The following is a 27,856-nucleotide window of genomic DNA, read 5'->3' on the forward strand; positions in this document are numbered from 1 at the left end:
ACGAGCAGGTGAGTACAGTAATGCCGGCTCTCACCAGCTTCCTCACTCCACACCTCTTCCTCTCCCTCCCTGATCTGCCCAGGGCTTTACATATAACATGGAAACCCAGCCCTCAGCACCTGCTGAGGCACAAATGGTGGCATAACTGGATGGCTGGTGCTGCCAGTGGCGTTTTACTGTATCTAAATACTTTGTTGGGTTTTGAAATGGGGAAATGATTCAAGCTGAGATTTCCCCCTCATACCTGTGGCCGGAAACTGCTTATCAGGTCAGCAAATACCAGTCCTGTGAGACTATAGAGGCACACGGATGAGTAAAACCCAAGACAAAACATATAAAAAAGTTATGAGAAAACATGGAAGCACAGTTCCCCGAGAAATCAGTAATCACACCTTGAAGGACTGAAATGCTGCTGGGGAGGGGATGTAATACACTGAGCCCAAAAGAACGTTGGTAAGAACGTTCACTGAGAGGAAAGGAGCGGTACACACGCAGCTGCAATGAACTGGGGGCGAGATCCGGGGAGGCATGGTTAAAGGTGACAAGGGAGTATTAGTCGGTCTGCAACTATCTTGTCCTGGGTCAACCCAGAACAGCCCCCAAGGGGGTGGGCTTTTTTCCCCTTCTTCCTCTCCACAGGCATCTCCTTCTCCCAGGACTCTGAGGCCTCTCCCCTCCTCTGCAGGCTGGGGGGGGAGGAAAGGGGGGCTTGGGCCTCTCCTGTCCCCAAGCCTGAGGACAGCCCTGCTCGGCCCTAGGAGGCACCCCTTGCTGCCATCCTTTCTCTGCATCTCTCTTGGCCCCTTCTGGAACCCTGCCCTTTTATACCCCACCACCCTGTGGGAGGGCATGGCAGTGGCCTCTGTGGGGTGGGACTTCCTGTCCCTCAGCCCCCACCCACCTACCCAGGGCATGGCAGTGACCTCAGTGTGGGGCGGGACTTCCCATCCCTCAGGTTCTCACACAGTGACCTGAACACAAACAGCACAAAGAAATAGATTGAGTGAAGACACAGACGAAAAGCAGATAAACAGTGAAATGAGCTCAGAGAGAATGTGCATAACGGCTGAGAGAAGTCAGCGAATACACAGGTAGACAGATTAATGAGGTAATGTATCACAATAAAGAGAAATCCTAAATAGAAAAATCAAACAAAGTGGAAAGCTTCTCCATCATAGAAGATGATATGAAAGTCAGAATTCCAGGCTTGGAGATAGAACCAATACAATAGAAAACAAGGGAAAAAGATGAAATACAAGTGGAATTTGCAAGAACTTCAGGGCTCAAAAGAACAAATTAAACCTTATGGGCATTGAAGGTGAAGAGATGATATGAAAAGGCATAGCAATTGTTCAGTAGAGTAAAAACAAAAAAGAAAATCCCAAATCTTAAAAAAGATAAATCTATCCAGGTACAGGAGGGTTTGGGTTGGGGTTTTTTTCTTTGCATTTTTTGTTTTGTTTTTGCTAAATTTTTCATTTATTTCCCAATAGTGATTATTACAAACAAATATTTTGAAGAAAACAAAACTGAAAAGACATGAGAACAGAATTATAAAACCAAAAGAAAGAAGTTTAAAATGAATATGTTGGGTTAAATGGAAAAATTAAGATAACAGTTACATCATTTGCTGATGACAATAACTATTGTGAGGGACAAGAAAAGGCTATTTTCCTGATTCTGAAGATAGTATTGTTCTTTCTTTCTAGTACAGAAGTTAGCCACAAGTATAGAAATTTACATAGATGCCTATCACTAGGAGTCTACATTTTTGAAGGGTTAAATTAAAGTGACTCTGTTTTGAGGTGTTAGTCAGTTTGTTGTTTACATTAAAATATAAATGACCCTAAACATGCATAAAGCCCAGGAACTGGCTTGCTTGTGCTAAAGCTGTTGAGCTGCAAATTCCTTAACAACCCTAAAGTCAGACTCCCCACCTCGCTTGTAGATTCCTAGAACAAAGCTATCTTGAAGTCAGGCTCCACTCTGGGCGGTGCCTGGCTTTGGAAAAGACTGTCAATCACCCCATTTGGCAGGACAGCTTGTAAAAACCCAGACAGCCTGGAAACTCCCTTGATAACCTTTGACCGTCCTAGAAGGCCCCTAGCCTCAAGCCAGTCAGCCTTCGGCCTGTACCCTAATTCTGTCCAAACACCTGGTTGCTGTAAATTTCGTAGTTTTTGCCTTTATAAGCCCTGTAAAAATCCAGCTCAGGGCTTCCTCCCTATCTCCGCTGCGTCGGTGTAAGGGACGAGGCCCGAGTTGCAACTCGCCTGATTAAAGCCTTGCTTTTGCATTTCGGGATGTCTGGCTCTCGGTGATCTTCTTGGTGGGTTTCTCTCGACTTGGGCATTACAATTTTTAACCTGCCAAAAGACTTATATGCTGTTATTAAACTTATGTTTTACTTTTTTGTTCCATTATGTTATTGTCTTTACCCGTCCTTAAGAAAACATAGGCATTCATATTTCATTACAAGAGGTGTTTAAAACACTAAACAAGCCATAGTTGGTGTAATAGGGAGGCCAGATCTGCCCAGTGCCATCATTAACTGTGGAGGGACTTCAGGTTGACTCCAGCTCAGATAAGAGCAGAAGCCAACTCCATCTCCACTGAGCCCTCCCCCACCCTATTCAGGGAAGCTCCCCTTTACTATGTTAAGTTATGTAGATTTTCTACCTGAGGCCTGGGAGCTTCAAGAGAACCTGTGACCTCCTCTTTATTATGATAAGTTATGTAGATTGACCACCTGAGGCCTGGGAGCTTCAAGGGAACCTGCTATGAGTAGGCATAGAATGATAGGTTACTTCAAATAGATATTATGAGACAGATTGTAACTCTCTTGGCCACCTGTGTGCGGCCTAGCATGCTCTGTAAGTGTTGTATCTTCATTGGTCACCTGCATGTGATAAGTTTGTCTGTGATGTTTGCCTTATAACCAGTCTGGAAGGCCACACGGACACGCGGTCCCAGCTCCCGAGTCTGGGCTGCACAGGTGTGCGTGGTTCCAGCTCCCGAGTCTGGGCCCTGATCCTGCACTCGTGGTCGGCAGTTTCCAGTTTCGGCTCCCGAGTCTGGGCTGTGACCAAGGCCGGTCGGTTCACTTTTCATTCACTTTTTACTTCCCCAATAAAACTGTCTTTTTGTCACCTTGTAGCTGGAGACTGTGTGGTGGACTCTTGGGGGAACCAGGAATCCCCTCCTTTGGGGGGGGCCCGTTTCATTGTAGCGAACCCCCACTCTACTTCATATTGGTGCATGGGCCGGGAAGAGTCCTTAACCACAATATTTTGTTGGGGAAGGCACCCAGGTGAAGAAAAGGAACCTCCGGAGGTATGAGGTATGTGTAGGGCTGCCTGAGCGGGCCCGTTTTTAGGGCCACCGAAGTGGGCCCATTCGTAAAAGGGCTGCCGAGTGGGCCCATCTGCATGAGTGCACTGGCCGTGGAGGCCGTCTGTGGGGCTGCCGAGTGGGCCCGTCTGAATCTGAAGGTGCACCGTCTGTATGCCTAAGACAGAAGCTGGACGCAGCAGAGCTCTCTAAGGCTGGGGTGGTCAAGGGACGCCTTGACTCCCTTCTGGAAGTCCTCATTGGGGAGGACATGTATAAATTTTGTAAAAAAAAAAAAAAAAATCAGCAATTCTGACCTGGTTGTGCACATGGTCTTGTCTGTGTCTGTTCACACTTCTACTGCTTGCTAGTGCTGTGATTGACTTTTCTCTGCAGGGAAGCATGGGATGAGCAAAGTCCACCAAGGAACTGCTCCTCGACCTGTGTCTGTTCTTGCTTTTGCTTATTGTTGTTATCAGATGTGTTTTACTGGAAAATATGGGACCCCCTGAAGAGGGTCAGATTCACCCTTATGAGGTTCCTGTCCCCTTCGCTTCTAATGACCTATTAAATTGGAAACAGCAGAACCCTCCCTTCTCAAAGAAGCCTCAGGCACTAACCTCTTTGTTAGAAACTCTCTTTGTGATTCATCGACCCACCTGGGCCAATATTCAGCAACTCCTGGACGTCCTCTTCACCACTGAGGAGGAAGACAGGATTCTCCAGGAAGCCAAGAAGCTGGTCCCAGGAAACAACGGCAGGCCATCAGAAGACTCCCTTGAGATAGAGAAAGCCCTGCCCTCCTGGAATCCGGACTGGAACCCGAATTCGTCGGCAGGTAGGGAGCGGCTAAAGGTTTATTGCCAGACTATTCTGGGTGGTCTCCGGCTGCTGGAAAACGCCCTATAAATTTGTCTAAGGTTGGGGAAGTAAGACAGGGAATGGATGAGTCCCCAGCAGCCTATTTAGAAAGGCTTCTTGATGCTTACTGTACTTATACTCCTATAGATCTCCACTCCCAAGACTAAGAGACAAGTAAGGGAATTCTTGGGAACTGTAGGGTACTGTAGACTCTGGATTTTGGGGTTTGCTGAAGTAGCACGGCCCTTATATGAGATTACCAAAGGGCCAGGAGAAAATATTAGATGGACAGAAGAAGAGGAATGGGCGTTCCAGACCCTTAAAAAGCAGCTAGTCTCAGCTACAGCCCTGGCCATTCCGGATATCCACAAACCTTTCCACCTATTCGTGGATGAAAAGGCTGGAGTGGGAAAAGGCGTGCTAACTCAGAAGTTAGGACCCTGATATTGGTCAGTGGCCTACTTATCTAAAAAATTGGACCCTGTTGCATCAGGATAGCCTACCTGCCTTAGAGTGATTGCAGCAATGGCTCAGCTAGTTAAAGACTCTAAAAAGCTAACATTGGGGCAGGACCTAGTGGTAACTACTCCGCATGTGGTTGGGAACTTGTTGCAAAGCCCCCCAGACCGGTGGATGTCCAATGCCAGGCTAACACAGTACCAGGCCCGGTTGCTCAACCAGCCTAAAGTGACTTTCCCAGCTTCCACAGCCCTCAACACTGCTACCCTGCTGCCAGACACTGATCAGACAGTGCTGTACAACTGTGCGGAGGTTGTTGCCCATGTCCACAGCATTCGACCAGACCTCACAGATGTCCCGCTACCAGACGCGGAAAAGACCATGTTCACTGATGGGAGCAGCTACGTGATGGACGGAGTAAGGCTAGCGGGAGCAGCGGTCGTGGAAGGGGACCAGGTCATCTGGGCCGAGCCGTTACCAGTGAGCACCTCAGCGCAAAAAGCTGAGCTCATTGCCCTAACCCAAGCTCTGACGCTGGGAAAGGACAAGAAGGTCAACATCTATACGGACAGCAGGTATGCATTTGCCACTGTACATGTACATGGGGCCATTTATAAGGAACGTGGGCTGCTGACAGCAGAAGGCAAAACCATCAAAAACAAAGAACAGATATTAGGCCTACTTCAGGCCATATGGTTGCCAAAGGCAGCCGCTGTAATGCACTGCCAAGGACATCAGAAGGGAAACTCAGAGGAGGAAAAGGGGAACCGGAGAGCTGATGAGGCTGCACGGGAAGTGGCTACAAGAGATAGGGGCCTGATGGCATTAGCCCTTCTCCCAACGCCAGCCCTCCCAGAGGAGCCCCAGTATTCTTCTGAAGATCAAAAGGTTCTCCAGTCTCTTCACAATGTAAGTTAAAAGGGAAACTGGAAACAGACTCACAGCGGAAGAATTATTCTTCCACGAGCATTAGGACAGACTCTCATTAAACAAATACACCAGGGAATCCATCTAGGAAAGAGCAAGCTAGCAGAATTAATCCGCTGGTTCTACTATATACCTGAAATGGACAAAATGCTAGAAGATATTACCAGCCGGTGTGTGCCATGCCAGAGGACAAATGCTGCTGGTGGAGTAGCCGTCAAAGGAAGGAGGGAAAGAGGAACGGTGCCAGGAGCCTATTGGGAGGTAGACTTTACTGAGTTAAAAACAGGCAAGTATGGATGTAAGTACCTGCTAGTTTTTGTAGACACCTTTTCAGGATAGACAGAAGCTTTCCCAACCAAGTGGGAAACAGCACAGACTGTAACGAAGAAGCTGCTAGAGGAGATAATTCCCAGGTTTGGACTCCCAGTGGCCATAGGCTCGGACAATGGCCCTGCTTTCATCTCTCAGGTAACCCAGCTTTTGGGTAAGTCATTGGGGATTAATTGGAAATTACATTGTGCCTATCACCCCCAAAGTTCAGGTCAGGTAGAGAGGATTAATAGGACTCTAAAGGAGATCTTAACCAAATTGACCCTTGAGACTGGTGAAAACTGGACGGCCCCACCATACTTTAAGGGCATCACACCTTATGAGATAATGTTCGGGAGGCCTCCTCCCTTATGCCCTAAGCTTGGTTCTGAAGCCATAGCTGAACTGTCTAACCAACATTTGTTACAGTCCTTACAGGCCCTGCAGAGAGTCCAAAATGAACTTTACTCCCAGATCAAAGCCGCTCATGAGGAGCTGCCTAAGGATGCCCCAGCCTTACACCCCTTTGTGCCAGGACAGGTGGTGTGGGTAAGGCGACATAAGACTGAGTCCTTGGAGCCTCGCTGGAAAGGCCCCTACACTGTAGTCCTGACCACTCCTACTGCTGTCAAGGTAGATGGCCTAAGGACCTGGATCCACGCTTCCCACGTCAAAGCAGCTAACCTGACCAAGGAGGACAAGTGGGAGGTGGTGCAATCTGGTGATGACCCACTAAAATGGACATTTGTAAAACATTTGAACTAGTAATGTTCTTGTGACTTTGATAAAGAGTAAAAATGGGCAAGTTTAAGTTTAAACTCGGAGTTTGAGCATTACCAAATTTTTGGAGGTTTTTTTACATTGTCAAAAGAGAAACTAAAGAAAAGACTTTAAAATCAAAAACACATTTCCAGTCTGTCTATAGGCATTTTGTAACAGTTTTCAACAGACCCACAGAGGACAGGTGATTCCTAACATTGGCCCTTAATAAGTTCCAGGTAAGAGCATACTTAAAAACTATTTCTGTGTGGACCATCTTGTTGCCTTAATTGGAGTAAAGTGGCCTCTTGTAAGACTCTGATCTGAAATCTGTGGTTCGAAGCCAGCCTGGGCAGAGAAAGGTCCCTGTGAGAGTCTTCATCTCTACTCAGCCAGCAGAGTGCTGGGAACAGAGCTATGAGTTGCTTTGAGGCTCAAAGTGGTAGAGTGCTAGTCTTGAGCTGGAGAGCTGAGGGACAGCACTCAAGCCCTGAGTCCAAGTCCAGTGACAGACCAAGAAAAATGCCAAAGGTGCATTTACCTCTGAGTGAAAAAGTCACTCCTGGGACAAATGGAGCATCCAGAGGCAGCAAGCCACTGCTTGGATGGCAGAGACAGTGTCAGATCTCAGAGTCACCTGTGTTTGGCCTTTCAAAAGTTAACTGGAGCTGGGAGGTCCTAAAAGAATAGTTTGTAAACATGCCTTTCTAAATGCCCATGTCTATCTACTGGGCAGGAACTTGCCAGTCATCTGTAATAGTGGGTAGTAAAGCTAAGATATTGGGGAGACATTCTTCCTGTGGTAACCTTCCCACTCCTCTAAGTTAACTGGAGTTGAGTTCTATTAAGAAAAACATGCATGGCAGGCTACAGAGTCACTCCCAGGAAGTGCTTGGAGTGGGAGGTGTGTCCAAGTGTATTAGAGTGTCCAGATGAACTAGGGTGTGACCTCAGCGGAGGTATGCCAGTTACCTAGGTAACTGGATGGAGACTTAAAACAAGTGAGAACACCTGTAGCTGTCCTGGGGATGGACCTCATAGATAACCAGGTTCTTTCTGGGTACAAGCTTAAGAGCAGCAGTCACATCAGACTGGCTCTTGTATCATCCTTGCTCTCCCCAGAAACCTGTGGATGGAATCATGTTACAGTCCAGGCAAAAAGCTCTCAGAGAGAAATGAATGATTTGATTTTTATGTACAAGAAAAAAATGGGGGAATGTAATAAGAAGGCCAGATCTGCCCAGTGCCATCATTAACTGTGGAGGGACTTCAGGTTGACTCCAGCTCAGATAAGAGCAGAAGCCAACTCCATCTCCACTAAGCCCTCCCCCACCCTATTCAGGGAAGCTCCCCTTTACTATGTTAAGTTATGTAGATTTTCTACCTGAGGCCTGGGAGCTTCAAGAGAACCTGTGTCCTCTATTATGATAAGTTATGTAGATTGACCACCTGAGGCCTGGGAGCTTCAAGGGAACCTGCTATGAGTAGGCATAGAATGATAGGTTACTTCAAATAGATATTATGAGACAGACTGTAACTTTCTTGGCCAACTGTGTGTGGCCTAGCATGCTCTGTAAGTGTTGTATCTTCATTGGTCACCTGCATGTGACAAGTTTGTCTGTGATGTTTGCCTTATAACCAGGCTGGAAGGCCACATGGACACGCGGTCCCAGCTCCCGAGTCTGGGCTGCACAGGTGTGTGTAGTTCCAGCTCCCGCGTCTGGGCTGCACACGTGCGGGCGCTCCCAGCTCCCGAGTCTGGACCCTGATCCTGCACTCGTGGTCGGCAGTTTCGGCTCCCGAGTCTGGGCTGTGACCAAGGCCGGTTGGTTCACTTTTCATTCACTTTTTTCTTCCCCAATAAAACTGTCTTTTTGTCACCTTGTAGCTGGAGACTGTGTGGTGGACTCTTGGGGGAACCAGGAATCCCCTCCTTTGGGGGGGCCCGTTTCATTGTAGCGAACCCCCACTCTACTTCAGTTGGTACCAGTGGTTCATCCCTATAATCCTAGCTACTCAGGAAGCTGAGATCTAAGGATTGGGGTTTGAAACCAGAACAGATAGGAAAGTCCATGAGAGTCTTATCTCCAATTAATCACCAAAAACATTAAACCCCAGAGGTGGAGATGTAAATCAAGTGGTAGACTACTAGCCTTGAGCACAAAAGCTCAGAGAGAGTGCCTAGGTCATGAGTCCGACTCCCAGAACACACACATACAACAAACACACACACACCACACACACTGGCTTTTATGTAATCAACAGTGAACAGAATGAAAGGGATATCAGGAGAACAGTTTTCTTCAGAATAACTTCAAAAAATAAATAAAATACTTAGGAATAGAATTAACTAAAGGATTGATTGTTGAGAAGCATCTGTACATACATGGACTTGTTAATGATACCCCTCTGTGCCACTTAACTGATGTAAGTTTAAGTAAATGCATAGATGGGGTCAGTGATGCCACTTAGTGCAGAACAGTTGCCTAGCATGTATAATGAGCCAAGAGTAAGGGCAGTGTACATGGCTGAGTCATGAACTGCCACAAAACTAACAACCCAACACCACAGCTTGCAAGAATAAACCTGTATTATCTCACAGCCCCAAGAGGGGCTGAGCTGGTAGGTTCTTGCTCAGGGTGCTTCTTCTGAGTCTGTGTCACATTGTTGGCCAGGGCTAAGGTGCCCCATCCAAGCTCACTCATGTGACTGTTGCTGGGAAGTCTCTGTGGGCCTAATCAGAGGGCTGATCAAACATGACTTCCAAGAGAAAGAAGGGTGGATGGGGTGGGGGAGGAGAGAGAGAGAGAGAGAGGAAGCAAAGCAAATGACTGTGAAAGACAAAACACAAACAGAATCTCACTCTTTATAATTCAGTCCCCAAAAACATTCATCTATCTTTCCTGTCATACTCTTTGCATTACTAAAAGCCATTCAGCAAGTCCAAACTCAATGCAAAGGAGCCTCTTCTGAAGGAAGTAGTAGCAGAGAATTTATGGACCTATCAATAAGATGAATCAAGTTTTATAACCTAGTAGCCCACGAGAGACACAGCCCTCATTTGAAGAAATGATTGGCAGCTGGGTGCTGGTGGCTCACCCTGTAATCCTAGCTACTCAGGAGGCTGAGATCTGAGGACCACTGTTCTAAGCCAGCCAGCCAGGAAAGTCTGAGATTCTTACCTCCAGTTAGCCAACAGGAAACTGGAAGTGGGGCTGTGGCTCAGAGTGCTAGAATGCTAACCTTGAGCAAAAGAGCTCAGGAGCAATGCCCAGGCCCCAGGTTCAAGTCCCACAACTGACAAAAAACAAAAAATAAAAAGAAATAAATGACTGAATGGTGCTGAGAATCCCAGCCCTCAGGAGGCTGAGCAAGGGGATCCTAAGAAACATAGTAGAATCCTGTGTGAGAAACAAAACAAGAAGATTGGACAGATGAACTAATCCACTTAAACTGGTGAGAATACAGGGCTGTGGAAAGGATGAAGGAGTGCGAGGAAAAGGAAATCCAAAGGAAGAGAAACACTTGGGCTCATTGGCACAGGAAGAACCATCCTTAATAAAGGCCCAGAAATGCTACAAATCAAAGGAAAGTTGGACAAATGGGACTGCACCAAACAGCTGAGGCTCTGCAGGGCAAAAGACATAGCTCACAAGATAAACAGACAGTCCACAGATTGGGAAAAGATCTTTACCGGCCATACAACAGACAAAGACCTCATATCTAAAATATAGGAAGAAATAAAAAAATTAACTTCCTCCAAAACAAAACCGCAAAGAACCAACAGCCCACTCAACAAGTAGGCTAAAGACTTAAAAAGAGATGAGGAAATGAGAATGGCCAAGAGACATATGAGAAAGTGCTCTACCTCACTGGCCATATAAGAAATGGAAATCAAAACATCATTGAGATTCCATCTCACCCCAGTAAGAATGTCCTATATTAAGAAAACTAACAATGACAAATGTTGGAGGGGATGTGGCCAAAAGGGAACCCTACTTCATTGTTGGTGGAAATGTAAACTGGTTCAGCCACTCTAGAAAGCAGTAGGGAGATTCCTCAGAAGGCTAAACATAGAGCTCCCCTAAGACACAGCAGCCCCACTTTTGGGCATCTACCCAGAAGACCACAAACAAGAACACACTAAAGCCACCAGCACACAATGTTCATCGCAGCACAATTTGTCATAGCTAAAATATGGAACCAACCCAGATGCCCCTCAGTAGATGAATGGATCAGGAAAATGTGGTACATATACATAATGGAATTTTAAGCCTCTATCAGAAAGAATGACATTGCCCCATTTGTAAGGAAATAGAAGAACTTGGAAAAAATTGTACTAAGTGAAGTGAGCCAGACCCAAAGAAACATGGACTCTATGGTCTCCCTCATAGGGAATAATTAGCACAGGATTAGGCAAGTCACAGCAGAGAATCACAAGAGCCTAATAGCCATGCCCTATGAACGCATAAGATGATGCTAAATGAAATGAGCTCCATGTTATGGAAACAAGTGATATATCACTGTTGTAATTACTTTCAACACGCCATGTGAAACCGTAGCTTCTTTTGTTGATGATCCTCTTGTATCCCCTTCGTGTAGTTGTACTCATGCTATCACTGAATCTCATCTGAATACACTGGATACTGTATATACTGGTATTAGAACTAGGGAAGTGAAAGGAAATATCAAAATCAAGAGACAAAGGATAAAAAGTCAAAGGACTCCAAAAGCAATACTTGCAAAAACCATTTGGTATAAACCAACTGAACAACTCATGGGCAGAGAGGAAAAGGGGGAGGGAGAGGGGGGAATGAGGGAGGAGGTAACAAACAGTACAAGAAATGTACCCAAGGCCTAACCTATGAAACTGTAACCTCTGTGTACATCAATTTGGCAATACAATTTTTTAAATGAAAAAAAAAAAAAAGAAATGGGTGTTCTCCTTTCTCTGCCCTTTGCTATTACATGATTCTGCTTCAGATGTGATGGAGAGTGTGGATAGATCTGATCTAAGGAAACCAGCAATTAGAGCCCAGCGCCTAACATTCCCTGTTATAAGTGGAGGAGCTGGCTCTGGAGGGTTCTAGAAGTTGCTGCATTATATGGCCAATGCTTTGCTTTTCTGCAATTTCCCTTCCTTTCTCTGAGGAGAGCACTGTGCCACCCAGCACCCTGTATACATGGCGCTTGTAGAATCCACAGGGGTGGCAGACAAATGAGACAGGAGGAGCCTGGCTTCATGACAAGGTAAGGCTACAATACCAATCCACTTCAGCATGCAAGAGTCCATTTAGCATGCAAGAAATCTATCCTCAATTCACCTAAAAAATGTAATTAAATATGTATTCAACGGTGGCAATATTCTGAGACCTGAAGAACATAAAACAGGTTTTCAAAGAGGGATGGATCTAAACTGAGTGCTTGTGATGTGTGTGTTTGTGAGTGGGCTGGTAGTGTGTATTCAATTGATGATATGGGCACTGTTGCTTAGCTTTCTCACTCCAGTTTGGCACTCTACCAGTGGGGCCACAGCTACACCTTTGGCTTTTTGCTGGTGAATGGAGATGAGAGTCTCACAGACCTTCTGGCCTGCGTGGCTTCAAACCACAATAGTCACATGTCAGCCTCTTATGTACCTAGGATTCCAGATATGATCCATGGGGACTCAACCTCATCTGACTCTGAAAGTACACTCCACGGTGTTTATCCAAGCTGGGCAGTAGCCAGCAGTGCATTTCTCAGAATGTGCTGCCTGTTTTCCATTATCTTGGCTCATAGACATCAGGAAGGCCAGACATAAGGACCAGAGGTCACACAGGTAGTGAGTAGCAGCCTCAGGAAACAGACCCAAGCCCTCAGGCCCAAGCTATCAGCTCTCTGCTAATCCAGAGGTTTCCAGACCTGACATTGTGGAACCTGGGGCGATTTCACCAAGTGTCTCAGGAGCTGTCATGGAAGGCCATTTGGTTAGGAGCCCAAGGCAGGCCCAAGACGAAGTATGAGGAGACCTGAACATCAAAGGTACTGAGCTTGAAGCAGCAGAGGAGGCGGGAGAGGGTGAAGCCCAAGGTGAAGGAGGCCCCAAAGACCCAGAAAGCCTGGGGACTGGAGCCCCCTAGCAAGGGTTCTCTGGACATCCTGCCGCCCACATCTCTAGGTGCGAATGTGGGGAGGGGCACAGCCCTGAGGCCTATCCACCCCGGGGAAGGATACCCTACTGTATCTAAATGTGCAGGGAGAGAACACACACACACACACATGCACACACACACACACACACGTACCAAATGCATATGTTTCTGCTTTTATTTTTTTAATGATCTTTAAGTACTTGTACTAAGGAGTGTCAATTAAACACATCTGTTTATGAGTACAGTTTATCTTGATCAATGTCACCCCTTCCATTACTCCAATATTCTAGTCGTGATTGTTGTTTTCAAAGAACAGGACTGGGGAAGGGGTGGGGAAGAAGATTCCTGTAACTGGATATTCCCAGTAAATTGCCTAAACCAAGTTTACAAGAAGAGATCATTTGGCATTTCGAATTGGAACACAGCATCGATTGTCCTTGTCAGCATTTCCTAAGCTGGAGGAGGACATCTTCACAGGCATAAATAGCCATTAGGGATCACTCCAGAAACCCCTGCACTGCGGCTGGGTGACCATCTCGCTCTGGACAGCAGCTCTGGGCAGGCATCGCTGAGGTTTGTCCCTGGGAGTGAAGGCCCCGTGGCTGCTGGGTGGCGCTGGCTGTGGTCTGGAACCCAGGACTTGTGGAGGGTGGCAGTCTAGGCACCGAGCCCAGGGCCCCAGGGTGGGAGTCGGGACAGTTGTGGGACGTGGTTGGAGAGGGTCGGTCCAGATAGATGTGTGCACACCTGCCAGGGGGCCAGGGCGGGATGATGGCGCCTGTGGGCTCTGTGTGCATCACTGGAAGGAGAGAGGAGCTGCCACGCCCAGGCTGGCACTGGGGCCTCTGTCAGGAGGGGGGTTGTGGAAATGGGCCTCTCGGGGCTGACATCAAAAGCCCCATAGTGGGTTGGGGGATCCCATGGGAAGTGCGTCAGTGGGGTGGGGTGTCCAGGTCTCAACCAGGCTCTCCGGTTTACCTTGAAGAGAGAGAGAGCTCTCAGCAATAGAGCCAGACCTCCAGTGTGGAGAACTGAAATGAACAGCAGGGTGGGGTGGGGATATTGTTGTTGAACCTATTCCTAAAGCTGTGGTTGCCACAGAGAGGAAAAAACACTAGAGACAACCAGGCCACCACTGTCTCCGGGGTTCTAGAAAGGACTTCCAGGAAACCAGGCCCCTCACCCCTGCTCCACTTCCTCTTTTCATCTTTCCCTCTTCCTCTGACCCTCCCACCCAATCTCTCTCTCTGCCCCTTCGTCTCTCCCTCCTCTTCTCTCCTTTTCCCTTTGCCCCATCTCCCCTCTAATTGCTCCTCCCTTCTCCTCTCCCCTCCTCCCTCTCCCCCAGTCCTCCTTGGCCCTTCCTCCTCTTTCTCCCTCAACTTTCTCCTCACGCCCTCCTTCCTCTCTCTTCCTGCTCCCTGTCTCCTCATCTCCTTCCTTCCCCCTCCTCCCTTCTCCTCTGAAGGCCAGGACAGAGCTGGCAGAGGCTGACAGTGAGGAACTCTGTTGCTAGTGACAGGCTTTGCACTCGGGTCACTTGTGCACAGCTCCAGTCTCATGTGGAAGGAGGCGACTCTAGGGGACGCCCTGGGGAGCCAGCCACCTGCATCACTTGTGTCACCTGAGCACAGGACATGCTGCAGGAAGGGGGATTTGAGGCCCTGGGGGACTGTCTGATCCTTCCCCCCACACATGCTCTGGGCTTTCTCCTCACCTGAAGGCCTTTCCAGCCTGAAGGTGGAAATAAATGACCACACCCAAACCTGGAGGCATGGAAAGAAGATTACACAGCCTGGAGTCTTTATGCCAATTGCCAATCAACAAACATGTCGGGAGCCATCGTAGCTCCAGCTCCAGGCCAAGCACGATTGTGTGTTGCTCTCACTGAGTCTGCACTACAATTAGGCACTGACCTGGCCTAGCCTAGGCGCTGCCCTTCATTAAGAGCCCAGCAAGTGTGCAGTGCTCTTGGACTGCTCTGGGACCAGGGAGGAGACAAAGAAAAGCAATCTCTCTCTCTCTCTCTCTCTCTCTCTCTCCCTCTCTCTCTCTCTCTCACACACACACACACACAAACACACATAATAGCAATAATACCACTTTCCTCATTGGTAGAAAGAAACCTAGGACCTGTTGAGTAACCAGTTCAGCACCTTCCAGACCTTCCATGGAAGATCACACAGCCAATGGGGGGAGGGGAGGGTGCAGGGTCAGAATGCAGGCAGAGTGGGAGGCCATAGGAGATCGTGGCTGAGGGCACCAGCTGCTCCTCCAAGGCTTAAAGGCTTCTTTCTTTCCAGAATGAAGAGAATGGCGCTGGCCCTGGTTCTGGGACTCTTGTTTTCTGTGTGCTGCCACCCTGGTGGCACAGTGGACAAGAAGAGCCCAGTTCAGGCAGAGCAGGACAAGGCTATGCAGGTGGACATGCAAAGCACCATTGCCTCTAGCAACACCCAATTTGCCTTGGACCTCTACAAGCTGTTGGTCCTCAGGAAGCCTGATGACAATGTCATCTTCTCCCCCGTGAGCATCTCCACCAGCGTGGCCTTGCTCAGCCTCGGGGCCCGAGGAACCACCCTGGCAGAGATCATGAAAGGCCTGAAGTTCAGCCCCACACAGAGCCGTGTGCCCGACATCCACCGGGGCTTCCAGCACCTCGTGCGCACACTCAACCAGCCCCGCGAGCAGCTGCAGCTCAGCACGGGCAACGCCATGTTCATCCGAGAGCAGCTGGAGGTGCTGGCCTCGTTCCTGGACGATGCGCGCGCCCTGTACGCGGCCCAGGTTGTCCCCACCGACTTTGAGCAGCCGGCAGCCGCTGAGCAGCTCATCAATGACTTCGTCAGCAATGAGACCCACGGGAAGATCCGAGACCTGATCAGCAACCTGGACTGTGACACGGCCGTGATTCTGGTGAATTACATCTTCTTGAAAGGTGAGCGGCTGTGCTGGGGTTGGGAGGAAACAGAGTTCTGAGCTCTCAGGGTGATCCGTGTGCCCTGGACAGGAAGTGCTGGGGTTGGGGCGACACAGGCCCCAGGCTCTGCCCACACTCTAGCTGTCTTCATGTGGGTTGTGGTTCCCATACAAACGTTGAGGCATGTCCTTAACCAAGACTCTGATCTAAATTTTCCCAGAACACAGCAGGTACCAGTGCTCCATGCTGGCGAGGTCCACGCCCTTTCCTACAGAGCCACTATGGGACATGGTGGGAAGGCCCACAGCCCCGGCAAGCCTGGGTGGGCCTGGCCTACCCCTGCATGAACGGGCGTGTCTCTGTTGGAAGAGAGGGCTTTGTCTCTGGTGGGGATCCAGCTGGGGTACAGGGGCCATCTCCCAGGGGATAGATAAGGAGGCCCCTAAGAAGCCTGGCCACCCTGAAGTTCTACACCCGGGCGCTACTCTGGCATGGCCCCACCTGGGGAAGAGCCTCTGGGAGGAGCAGACTCCATGTTCTGTGCACCCTGGATTCTGATCACACTGATAGCAACCCAGCAATGCCCACCTCAACCGCCTGGGGGTGCAGTGCAAACTTCAGCCTGAAGGACAGTGCCTGTGACCCAGTCCTGAGGGAGGAGGACTGACAGGGAAGGAGGGAGAAAGCAGAGGGATGAGCCTGCCATGCTGTGGGCCCACAGGTGGTGGAGACAAGAGCCCATTCTGAGACCCCAGGAGCAACACCCATGTGATTTCCCCCGGATCACGAAGCCATGTGGAGAGCCCAGAGGCTGAGATGGAAACCCAACCACATTGTGCCATGGCTGGCGTTGGGTCTGGGGCTGAACCGGGGATGGCCCAGAGCAGAACGATGGGAGGGTCTTAGATTACAGACAGGAAACCCAGTCAGTCATGGAGAGCACAGTGCAGAGGGAGCAGGGCTGGAGTTAGGAGAGGACAGGGCCTGGCTGGGCCCACAGCCGCCTGGAGTAGAATGGCCCGGGAGACCACAGGGAACTCCCGGGGTTTTCGTTATGGTCCCTGCACCAATTTGCAGGTAGAGCTCAGTCTGTCTTTCTGGTCCCACCAAACCCCACAAGTCACTGGCAGGGGAATAGAGATTTAAGGTGTTTGCGGGATAGGGGGTTGTTGTTGTAGGTTCACATCCTGTAGTGTCTGGGACTCATAATTACTTACTTCATTTTTAAGAACTAAGGGTTCCCTGCTTGTCCACATCCTCCAGCACCTTCTGTTGTCCTGCCTCTTCCCCTGCCCCCCACTTTCTAACCTCCATCCCTTTCTCCTGATCCCAGAGATTCGTACTGACTTCCATTTAGCACCAGTACCATGTCATATTTTCACAACCCCTTTCTTTTTTTTTTTCACTAATAGATCTAAACTTTATGTTCATTTTTATTACATGTTTATTATTGACATTGAATACATAGTAGAACTGACAATCTACAATTTAGGAGAAAAGTTTGCATTCTCCATTGCATGGGTTAAAAAGAAGGAATGAAAAACTACAAAATACTTGAGTTTGAGTTCTAAATTATGATAAACAGAACAATAAATACTTTGTTATTTTCCTCTTCCTAATGTTCCAAGATGGTTTTCACTATAAAACCTTTCTTATAACAATGTATTTCTAGAAAGGCAATAAGGAGTAATCATAAAAAAACATTTTACTTTATAATGGGCATAGGGTACAAATAACTCCAGAGTTTTAACCCCTATTTAAAATATGAACAGAGGATTAATTCATTAATGCCAACTACAAATCCAATGTTTTAAACCCATATGAGGCTATTTGCTTTTCTAGTCAGGAAGAGTTAGGCTGATTTAAGATTGACACACAGCACAATTTTATTTGACAATCACAGTAACCATTTGGTGCTCGGAATAGGGATGGCCAAATATCCATGGCTTAGTGAGAGAAATTCAGAGCTAACAGAAGTAACCTTTCTATCTTCTGCTCTGTGTTCAGCTACAAATGTAGACTTTATTCCACATTCACTGAAAGTTGGCTGCTGAAATACAGAACACAAAGAATACTGCCTGTAGTATAATTCCAGTGTTCACACAGGGAAAAAATTATCCTGGCTATCAAGGCTGTTATTGGTAATAATAAATACTTTCAATTCTTTATAAGCCCTTTAACATACTTTGTGAAGTTGTGTCTTTTTAATGCTACCTTTACATGAGTACAATAAAACCCAAAATCTCTAATTATGGATCATAGCATGAAGATGCTTACTAAATGTGAATATTACTTATTGTTCTAAGTGTTTAGAATTATCTGTAAAAACCTATATTCCTTTTAATGCCACATGGACCAGAATAGCTTACCTCATTAAACTCTCAGGATAGATAAACTAGATAAACTCTCAGGATTAGATAAAGTATGTTTGTCAGGTTAACTTCTTAGATAATTTATGGCCTTAGAACTTCATATTTATTACCATGTTGTTAAAATTTTCATAAACTAGTCTTCTAATTCCAAACCCTCAAACCAACATTATTCTTAACCCTGCTCCTTGATGACAGCTGGCAAACTTTGTGGTGATTTTGTGCAAAGGCTTTGTGGATTAAATTTACTCTCTGTTACAACTTCTGCCACTGTAGTGGGAAAGCATCCATAAAAAGGTATTGACAAATAAAGGAGCAGTCTGTGAGATTTGGACTGTGGCGCAGAGCTGGCTGGCCTTGCCTTAGAAGAACAGACCTGTATAGATGAGTCATTTGCCAGGAAAGTGGTCTCTAGTTTTGCTGACTGACTCAATTTAGCAGTTAGTCACTTAACATTTTGGCGTTGAACACTTTAAAAATTTAGCCAACTCTGTATTTAGTCAAGACACTACCATCAAAAGTTCATGTTACCATGCTTTTCACTGGGGATAAGTTATCCTCGTTTAAGAACCTGATTGTTATTAAGGGATACGATTTTAAATTAATAAATGATGTCCATACAGTTTAATATCCAATTTAAATTTTAAAAAAACATAAGGGAAAATATAACAGAATCAAAATATTTAAAACGAGTACACTCACTACCCATTTCAGTAAATCATGGTAGTCATATCGACTATATAATATGAAAAATACATTCAGAAGTGTAATTCCTTTAAAATACACTACCTCCACTTTTGTCAATAGTTCACATTTATGTATATATTCTATATTGGAAGCAGAAAATCTCTCTAAAAACATTAGCTCCTTAAAATCTTGAGGTGCATATGAGAGCCACAGGCAATACCTGCCATATAAAATTGCAGTACAGGCCTTTCGAATTTGGCATTTCACTGATACATTACAATGACCACGATATATAACTGTAGAGTGCCTAGACATTCCAGTAAGAACCACTATTTTCTTTAGTGTAGAATGATGAGTACCTCTTCCACAAGGGGCAGTGAGGTCTAATTCTAGAGGGTATGTCTTGACATAATTTCCAAATTGTACAATAACACAAACAACTTTGTTAAGGCCATGTTTTATTTGCTGATTAATGGACAAAAGGCAATGTAATTTATTTTCTAGTATTTTCTTGAAAGTCTGTGCTCATAAAAATCATGAAAAGTTGGAAATACTGTTAAATCACTGAAACTTTAATATATCTTACACAATCATGTTTGTACAAAAATACAAGTTAAATATAAACATAAAGCAATCATGATAATTTTATGCAAATCTGTTTTATGTGATCTTTAGTTACATATAAAAATCTCTAGTTCTGTTACTTGTGAAAAGATCAATACCAGATTGAGTTACTACCTATTGGCAAAGGGCCCTAAAAAGCTCACTTTAGCATTAATCTTTTACGTGGTTATGTGTATTTCTTAATCTGAGTTCACTTAGACACTGGGGAAAAGGGCAGTATGTGCATAAACCAACAAATAATCTGGCTAAAATGTATCATAAAACACAAAGAACTCCCACATAGCTATACAAAAAAATTACGCATTACATACACACAGGTGTATACAGGCATGTATACACAAGGGCACACACATGCACACCCAGGCCTAAGGCAAAGCCTAATGAGGTGCTGCTTCCAGTTCCATATTCAGCTGTGCATATTTTCTGACTTCATCAAAGGTGTAGCTTTTTGTCATCTTCCCATTCTTGAAAACTGTATGGAGAAGATCGTGACCATATTCTTCTAGGTCTCCTTTTCCTACCTCTAGTGTAACAAAATTGCCAGCTGGTGTCCTATGTAAAGATAATGGGCCCTTTTTGGACCTTTTGTTGGGATCAGCAACTGGGTCCCTGAAGACATAAATCCCAAGGCCAGTGGTTACAACATAGCTACACTTAAGGAACAATTCAAAAGATCTCTTGTCAACTTCTGTAGCAAAGCTCCACCAGAACCAAAGGAAACATTTTGAATACTCCACTTCTTTTGTTTCATGCCTTCTACAATCTCCTGTAAGGTATAACTATCGACTCCATCCCCTCGAATGACTCTGAGATAGGGTGGCAACAACTTGTAGCCCTTGGAGTTCTCAAGAACAGGAAACTTCTTACCTAAAATATCCCAAACCTTTAATACAGTGTCCAGGGGATTTCCAGAATCAGGTCTGGTTATCAGTGGTGCCTCTGTACTTCTTGATACTATTAAATGTCTTAGATCTTCACCCCATATTTTCTCACACGCATTATAAATGTCATAGCTATCGCTGACCACAGATACAGGCACCTATGTAAACTGTGTCACTGTATGTTCAAAAGCATCTTTTTCATGATCTTTCCCCAAGATGTTATGGTACTGTGTTCTGCTGCTGGTACAGAATAGTCTGGAACAGGATCTTTTGTTCCATAATATTTTTTAATTAGCGCAATCCCTGCTACTGTATCTGTTCCTTTGAAGTTAGCCAAATGAGCAGATGCCCCAATGCCAGCAGTCTCTTGGGAGGAGACTCCTCTGTAGCCAAAACTGTGTAACTTATATTCCAGACCATCTAAGTTTCCAGAAGTTTCTAATAAGTATTTGGCCAATATTTTCTTCTGCTCCCTTGAATTTGTGGCCTCAGTCATTGGATAGGAGGATTGAGCAAGAACAGTCTCAATTCAGGTTGTAAAGCAGTAGCACTCTGGACCTGTGTTTTCCACTGTGAAGAGAACATTTCCTCTGGGAATGACAGCACCCTCAGGCATGGCCTTCACTTCCATTGAAGATGACCATCGTATTGCTCAAGAATATAGTTCCATCCCTTTTCTTTTCTTTCTTTTTTTTTTTTTTTTTGTGGCCAGTCCTGGGGCTTGGACTCAGGGCCTGAGCACTGTCCCTGGCTTCTTTTTGCTCAAGGCTAGCACTCTGCCACTTGAGCCACAGCGCCACTTCTGGCCATTTTCTGTATATGTGGTGCTGGGGAATTGAACCCAGGGCCTCATGAATACGAGGCAGGCACTCTAGCCACTAGGCCATATCCCCAGCCCAGTTCCATCCCTTTTCATTAAAGACATCATCCTGGAAATGTTCTTTGTACACTTCTTTAGCTTCCTGGATTTTTCCTATGGTCACTGCTTTACCTAAAAGGATTTACATGTCCTCTTTACATTTCTAAAGGCATTCTGGAAGTTGCTGACTTGTCACTCATTTTTGGAGTTTTCTGTCTTCTTTTCATGGCATTCAAATTAGGAATAAACTTAGCTTGTGTTGGGTGGGTATTGTTTTTTTTTCTTTTGTTTTTTTTTTTTTGCCAGTCCTGGGCCTTGGACTCAGGGCCTGAGAACTGTCCCTGGCTTCTTTTTGCTCAAGGCTAGCACTCTGCCACTTGAGCCACAGCACCTCTTCTGGCCGTTTTCCGTATACGTGGTGCTGGGGAATCGAACCTAGGGCTTCATGTATGGGAGGCAAGCTCTCTTGCCACTAGGCCATATCCCCAACCCCATGGGTGGGTATTGTTTATAGTGAGTAACCTTGGAGGAGTCGGTGGCCAAGAGGATGTTGAACTTGGCCTCTGCTGCCGGGTTCATCTTGGGCCGGAGCGGAGGGGCCTCGTGCCGTGAGCTACCCAGTGCAGCTAGGAGGAAGGGGGAAAAACACGGGCTTCACCATGCTCCGTTCCATGGCTTAACTCACCACTCGGTCGGAGGAGGCAGGAGACCCGGGAGAACACAACCCTCTTTCCATACCAGCTGTGTGGATCTCTCCGTAACCCCAAGAACCTTTCCATTAGCACAAGGATTTCTCCTCACCCAGCCAGGGCTCCCCGCTAGGAGGTGCTGTGGGTGGCCGTGGACATCCTGGGGCCAGCATTGTCCTGAAGCTGGACCAAGACAGCTCTTTCATGGTCTCTGATCAATTGCTTTCCTGCAGCCAAGTGGAAGACACCCTTTGACCCTGAGGATACCATCGAGTCCAGGTTCTACCTGAGCAAAAGCCGATCTGTGCAGGTGCCCACAATGAAGGTGGAAGACCTGACTGTACCCTACTTACGGGACAAGGCACTGTCCTGCACCGTGGTGGAGCTGAAGTACTTAGGCAATGCCAGCGCCCTCCTCATCCTTCCCGACCAGGGCAAAATGCAGAAGGTGGAAGCGAAGCTGCTCCCAGAGACCCTGGCCAGGTGGAGGAACAACCTGAAGCCCAGGTGCGTTTGCCCCACCAGCCAGCTCCCCTAATTCCCAGCTCCCACAGACTGCATGACTCATCTCAGGGCCCAGCCATGTCTGATGCTCAGGGCTGGGAAAGTCACACAGGAAGCGGAGGAATCTGGGGTGATTTTGGCTCTGCTGCCTCGCCTGATTCGTCATTCTTCCTTAGTTTATGACATCAGATAGAATAAGAAGACAAAGTTCTCATGTCTTCTAGCCTATTCTAAGTTCATGAGCAATTTCCAAGGCAATCCCAGTCCCCATGTGTGGGTAAAGACATAAGGAGATGGAGCCCTTTGGTCATTAGAACACAAAGTGACTCAGGCTCCAAGAATCAGCTCTGCACAGATGCACCATTATGTTCATCTATGAGTCATTCATTTCAATGCTGCATTAGCTGAGTGATTACTTTAAGACATACTAAGCCAGGCAATGGGGCTCATGCTTGTAATCCTGACAACTCAGGAGGTTGAGATATGAGGAACTAGGTTCAATCCAGCACAGGAAAGAAAAGCGATGAGTTCCTTATTTCCAATTAACTACCAAAAGTTGGAAATGAAGTCATGGCTCATGGGGTAGAACAATAAACTTGAGCTAAATATCTCAGGGACAGCACCCAGGCCCTGAGTTGAAGCCCAGGACTGGTACACACAAAAAATTAAATACTTACTACGTGCAAAGCATAGATTTAGTTCCTACAATATATTAGAGGCAAAAACACACAATTTTCTAGTTCCTACTCTAGGTGCCTCGTTTTAATTGAGAGAAGAGAGGAAGAGGGAGAGAGGAACATAAGTCAGTAAAGCATATGGTAAATAAGAAGGTGAGAGTTGGGAAGGTCCAAGTGTCTGGCAGGCTGGACCTGGACCTGGAGGGAGTTTGAAGTTGTGTCATAGCACAGATGCTAGGTCAAAGGTGAGGGGAGGTGACAGAGTCCCATGGGAGTTGGGAAAGGGGTCCCAAACCAGGGAACAGACAGCTAAAAACCTCAAAAGCCAGCAAGCCCAGCATGTGTGTTTGTAACCCTCTGCCAGATAGCTGCAGTCCAGGAAGAGAGGGAACAGTAGGAGAGGTCAGGGCCATGCAGAGCCATGGAGACCCTGGAAATCCCTGACCTTCCTCCTCTGGGGTTTTCCAGGAGAGATGGACCCAGACGCTGTTGTAAGGGGATCTCCTCGTTACTTGGTGGAGACCAGATGTTGGGGTAGTCATGGGGCAGGAGAGAACAGTCAGGGGGAGCAAGGAGCTCAGGCAGAGCCCATATGGCCAGCATTTCATGAGGGACACCTATTGTCTAAGTAGGGGGCAAGTCATGGATTCATCTAAGACCAGCCAGGCCATGGATCAAAACTTCTAAGCTGCAGAAAGGCCTTGAGCAGACTTAGGTGGAGTACCAGTTCAATCCTGGCACATTTCCTGGGTCATACGGACCCTCACAAGTGTTGCCAGAGAATCAATGAGTAAAGAAGAGGGATTCTAGAAAGGGAAGGGATGGGGTCTTCTGTCCAGAGGATGAGGGTGATGGTGGAGGAACCCACACAGCCCACGCTGCGAGACAGGGGGTGCTACGATGTGGTGTTCAGCTGTTGTCTTCTTCTCCAGGTTCATAAATGCCATCTACCTGCCCAAGTTTTCCATCTCGGGCAGCTATGAACTGCAGAGAATTCTTCCCCAGATGGGCATCAGGGAAGCCTTCTCCACACAATGTGACCTGTCAGGAATCACAACACGTCACAAACTAAAGGTCGCCGAGGTGAGTGGTGAGCTTGCAGCCCTTCATGTGCCACGCCTGGGCTTGAATGGGCCAGTGAGCACTTGGGGAGGGGACTGGTGAATGTGGACAGACACTTCCACTTCCTCACATCCAGTCACCCACTCTGGGCATGCCTACCCCCAGGACAGCCAGGCCCCTGCCCTGCTCCTCCTCCTGCCATAATGCAATGCCAGCAGCACCCTCCTCCACTCCACTGCCTTGTAATTGGATGCCCCTCCAGAAGCCCAGCATGGGAAACAGCCTGGCCTTGGCCTTGAACAGCTGCAGGCACCAGGCACACTCCACTGTGAGGACACAGGCCTTCCCCTCTCCTCTAGTTTAGAGTAAGAATTTCCAGCTAGAACCCAGGACCAAATGAGGTAGTATAGCTCAAAGGGATTAGAGAACAGAATGGTAGCGTAAATATTGTATGCCTAGAGCCTAAAAGAAGGCATGGGGGGACCCTCTAACTGCATTTCTAGAAGCATGTCAGTGAGAACAAAGGAGCAATACTGCAACACTCCACTGAAACCCCAACATCCTGGGTCCCTGAGCCCAGGCTTAGACCTGTGGAAAGGAAAAGGGTGTACCTAGCTGCTCCCAGCATGCAAAGCCTTGTCCCATGCCACATAGAGGAGCGCCCCCTAGTGGCTGGAGCAGGCGCACTGCCCCTGGCTAGCACAGGCATGGCAACATCAAGGTGGAAGCTGCTGACAGAAAAATTACCTGGTTCTGCCCCTGCCCCTCCTCACAGCAGTGAACTTTAGGGACAGGGCAGTTTCTGTGCTCAGAAAGAGAAGACTGTGGTTAGGGACCCTCGCCTTCACCCCTGTGGCTCTGAGGGAATCTCTTCTGCCTGTGCATGTCAGACTGCACAAGCAGCCAGCTGGTGGAGGGAGGAAGAGCAAGGAGACCGGCCAGTGGGTGACGCTTGGCACAGGGGTGTCCCCTGGGGGTCCTCGGGCCAGCTGCCTCCTCCTGCACCCCTGGCTGTCATCAGTAACACTCTGGTGCACAGGTGGTGCACCGCGCTCTGCTTGATGTGGCAGAGGAAGGCACTGAAGCCGCGGCTGCCACCGGAATTAAACTGATAAATATGTCTGCAATACTGAACCCAACAGTTATACGATTCGACAGGCCTTTTCTGATGAACATCTACGACAAAAACAGTGACACCATTCTCTTTCTAGGCAAAGTGGCCAACCCCAGTCAAGCACAGAGCTCCTAACTGAGCTGTGGGTTTTCACTGAGGAGCAGGGCTACACATCCAACTTGCAGGCCTGTGTGTGCAGCCCACGCTTCGTGAGCCCAATGGCCAGGGCCACACTGGGGAGGTGGCAGTGACTCTGTGACAACCATATGGCTCCTGCTGGGGCTCTGGCCGCAGTAAACCCTCACCCTGGGTCTGGACAATGTTCCTGGGCCCCTCCATCCTGACCCCCTGTTCCTCTGTGTCTGTCTGCCTCTCCCACAAAGTCACTCCCCCACCATGAGAGCATCTCAGTCCAAACCCAAGCTATGGTCATTTCTGCCTTCAGCTTCAACAGCCTGGTCAGGTCACATGAGCACAAAGTCAAATCCACCTGGATCTCAGGTCCAGCACTGAGATGGGACTCTGATGCTCTAAGCCCCTTCTTAACTCTGGGGCCACCTGGTGTCTTGATGTGAGTGCAGTCTTTCCCCTCTAGTTCCCCAGGTTGTATCACCCGTGGCCTCTTGCTCGGCCTCTAGAACCCCTGCTTCTTTCACTCCTGCAGCTGCTGGGGACCAGCATTTTGCATGCCCCTTCTGTCCACCCCTCCTCCTAGCTCCTCCAATTGATTGCCAGTAGCTATTTGTGTCATAGAAGGACTTCACCTGACTAATGCCCTCTGACCTAAGCACCAGAACACACTTGGGGGCCTAGGAGCAATGAGCACACAGGTCAGGTATGCTTTCCAGCAACAACAAAGGGAATGGTCATTATCTCTAACCATGGAGCACCACTGGCACTAGTCCTACCCAGTGAGTCAACATGTCAGACCATGTTTGTGTCCAGGTCCATATCTAAAAAAACAAGAAAAGAAAAGCCAACCCACTAGGGTTGGAGTTGTGGTTCAGTGGGAAGAATGTGAGGGGTTGCTAAAGGGCACCACTCAGGAGGCCCCTGTTGTTGAAAGAGGCCTTGAAACACCAAGTCCCCGAAGCACTTCTGGTCCTGGGAGGTGGACGATGTCACAGAAGATCATCAGGCATGCCCCTCACCCCTCACCTCCAAGTCCAATGGAATCCATGCAAGCAGAGCAGCCCAAGACATATGAACACGACCAGCAGGCCCCAGGTCCTTTTCTTCCCCAAGGCCCTGCGGTGGGCTGCCACAGAAGAGGTGCAAGATCTGAGTTGGCTGCATCCAGACTCCCCCTTCCCCGGGTGACAGCAGAAAACTGAAGCCCAGGGGCTGCTGTGTCAGCCATGCTGGGCCCAGGTCAGCCAGGAGTGGGCTGTGCTCACTGGACAGGGTGACTGCATGGACTGGAGGTTCAGCATCCCTGCTCTTATTCTGACTAGGAAGTTCCTGGATTTGTCTTCTTCCCTGTAGAGCAGAAAGAACAGTCAATACAACCCAGGTCTGCCAGAGGGTGGGACAACTCAAACCTAGAGAAGAGAACAATCATGAAGGCCAGGACTACAATCCAAGTCCTGAGGCATCTGTGGGATGAGGGAAGGAAAGCAAATTTGCACAAGACAAAAAATGGGACTCATATCTAGTAAGATATCTGCCCATGGTTAGTGTTATGATGTAGTCTGGCTGTCTTCTAAAATCTTCAAACTTCTCTTCTGATATAACGAGCCAAGAAAGGGCAGTGTGCATGGCTGAGTCATGAACTGCTAGTAAAGAAACAACCCCAAACAACAGCTTGCGATAATAAACACGTATTGTCTCACAGTGTCAGGAATCCAAGAAGGGCTGAGCCTGATGGTTCTTGCTCAGGGTGTCTCTTCTGAGTCCTTCTTAGATTATTGGCCAGGACCAAAGTTTCCCATCCAAGCTCACTCATGTGACTATTGGCCGGAATTCTCTGGGAGCCTAATCAGAGGGCTGATCAAATATGACTTCCAAGGAAAGGAGGGTGGAGGTGTGGGGGAGGACAGAGGGAGGATTCTAGAAAAGTTGAGTGAGTTCTAGAAAGGGAAAATCCAGAGGAAGAGAAATCCTGTGGAAATGGGTGTTCTCCTTTCTCTGCCCTTCACTATTACACAATTCCTTTTTTTTTTTGTTTGTTTTGTTTTGTTTTGTTTTGTTTTTGGCCAGTCCTGGGGCTTGGACTCAGGGCCTAAGCACTGTCCCTGGCTTCTTCATGCTCAAGGCTAGCACTCTGCCACTTGAGCCACAGCGCCACTTCTGGCCATTTTCTGTATATGTGGTGCTGGGGAATCGAACCCAGGGCCTCATGTATACAAGGCAAGCACTCTTGCCACTAGGCCATATCCCCAGCCCCTATTACACAATTCTTAATCAGATGTGATGGAGAGAGTGGCTGGATTGACCTAAGGAGTCCAGTGCCTCACATCTCCTGTTATAAGTGAAACAGCTGGCTCTGGAGGGTTCTAGAAGGTGCTGCCGTAGATGGCCTATGCTTTGTTTTTCTGCAATTCCCTTCCTTTCTCTTGGTCCCTGGGTGAGCACTGTGCCACAGAGCACCCTGTATACATGGCCTCTGCAGAGTCCATAGGGGTGACAGAGAAATGAGACAGAAGGAGCCTGGCTTCATGACAAGGTGAAGCTACAATACCAATCCACTTT

The 27,856-nt window shown here is 47.6% G+C and overlaps 1 protein-coding gene and 1 pseudogene across 1 annotated transcript; one reads left to right on the forward strand and one right to left on the reverse strand.

Moving 5' to 3' along the window:
• Positions 1 to 4,824: 4,824 nt before the first annotated feature.
• LOC125363042 (alpha-1-antichymotrypsin-like) lies at positions 4,825 to 25,405 on the forward strand. Its single transcript, XM_048362017.1, has 8 exons — positions 4,825 to 5,067; positions 5,356 to 5,559; positions 6,046 to 6,061; positions 6,422 to 6,587; positions 15,083 to 15,717; positions 22,042 to 22,315; positions 23,922 to 24,072; positions 25,091 to 25,405. Exons 1-8 carry the CDS (start codon positions 4,825 to 4,827, stop codon positions 25,298 to 25,300), a joined length of 1,899 nt encoding a protein of 632 aa, XP_048217974.1. The 3' UTR covers positions 25,301 to 25,405.
• On the reverse strand, positions 19,729 to 21,698 carry LOC125363539 (annotated as a pseudogene).
• Positions 25,406 to 27,856: the final 2,451 nt, after the last annotated feature.

This window comes from Perognathus longimembris, chromosome 14, assembly GCF_023159225.1.
Source record: "Perognathus longimembris pacificus isolate PPM17 chromosome 14, ASM2315922v1, whole genome shotgun sequence".
NCBI classification, from domain to species: domain Eukaryota; kingdom Metazoa; phylum Chordata; class Mammalia; order Rodentia; family Heteromyidae; genus Perognathus; species Perognathus longimembris.

What these genes read in the sequence shown, in the direction of transcription:
- LOC125363042 (XM_048362017.1), top strand. Translation starts at nt 4,825, where the DNA reads ATGTCCAATGCCAGGCTAACACAGTACCAGGCCCGGTTGCTCAACCAG. An exon ending in AACCTGACCAAGGAGGACAA is followed by an intron (nt 6,588 to 15,082) that starts GTGGGAGGTGGT and finishes CTTTCTTTCCAG; the next exon opens with AATGAAGAGAATGGCGCTGG. An exon ending in ACAAACTAAAGGTCGCCGAG is followed by an intron (nt 24,073 to 25,090) that starts GTGAGTGGTGAG and finishes TCTGGTGCACAG; the next exon opens with GTGGTGCACCGCGCTCTGCT.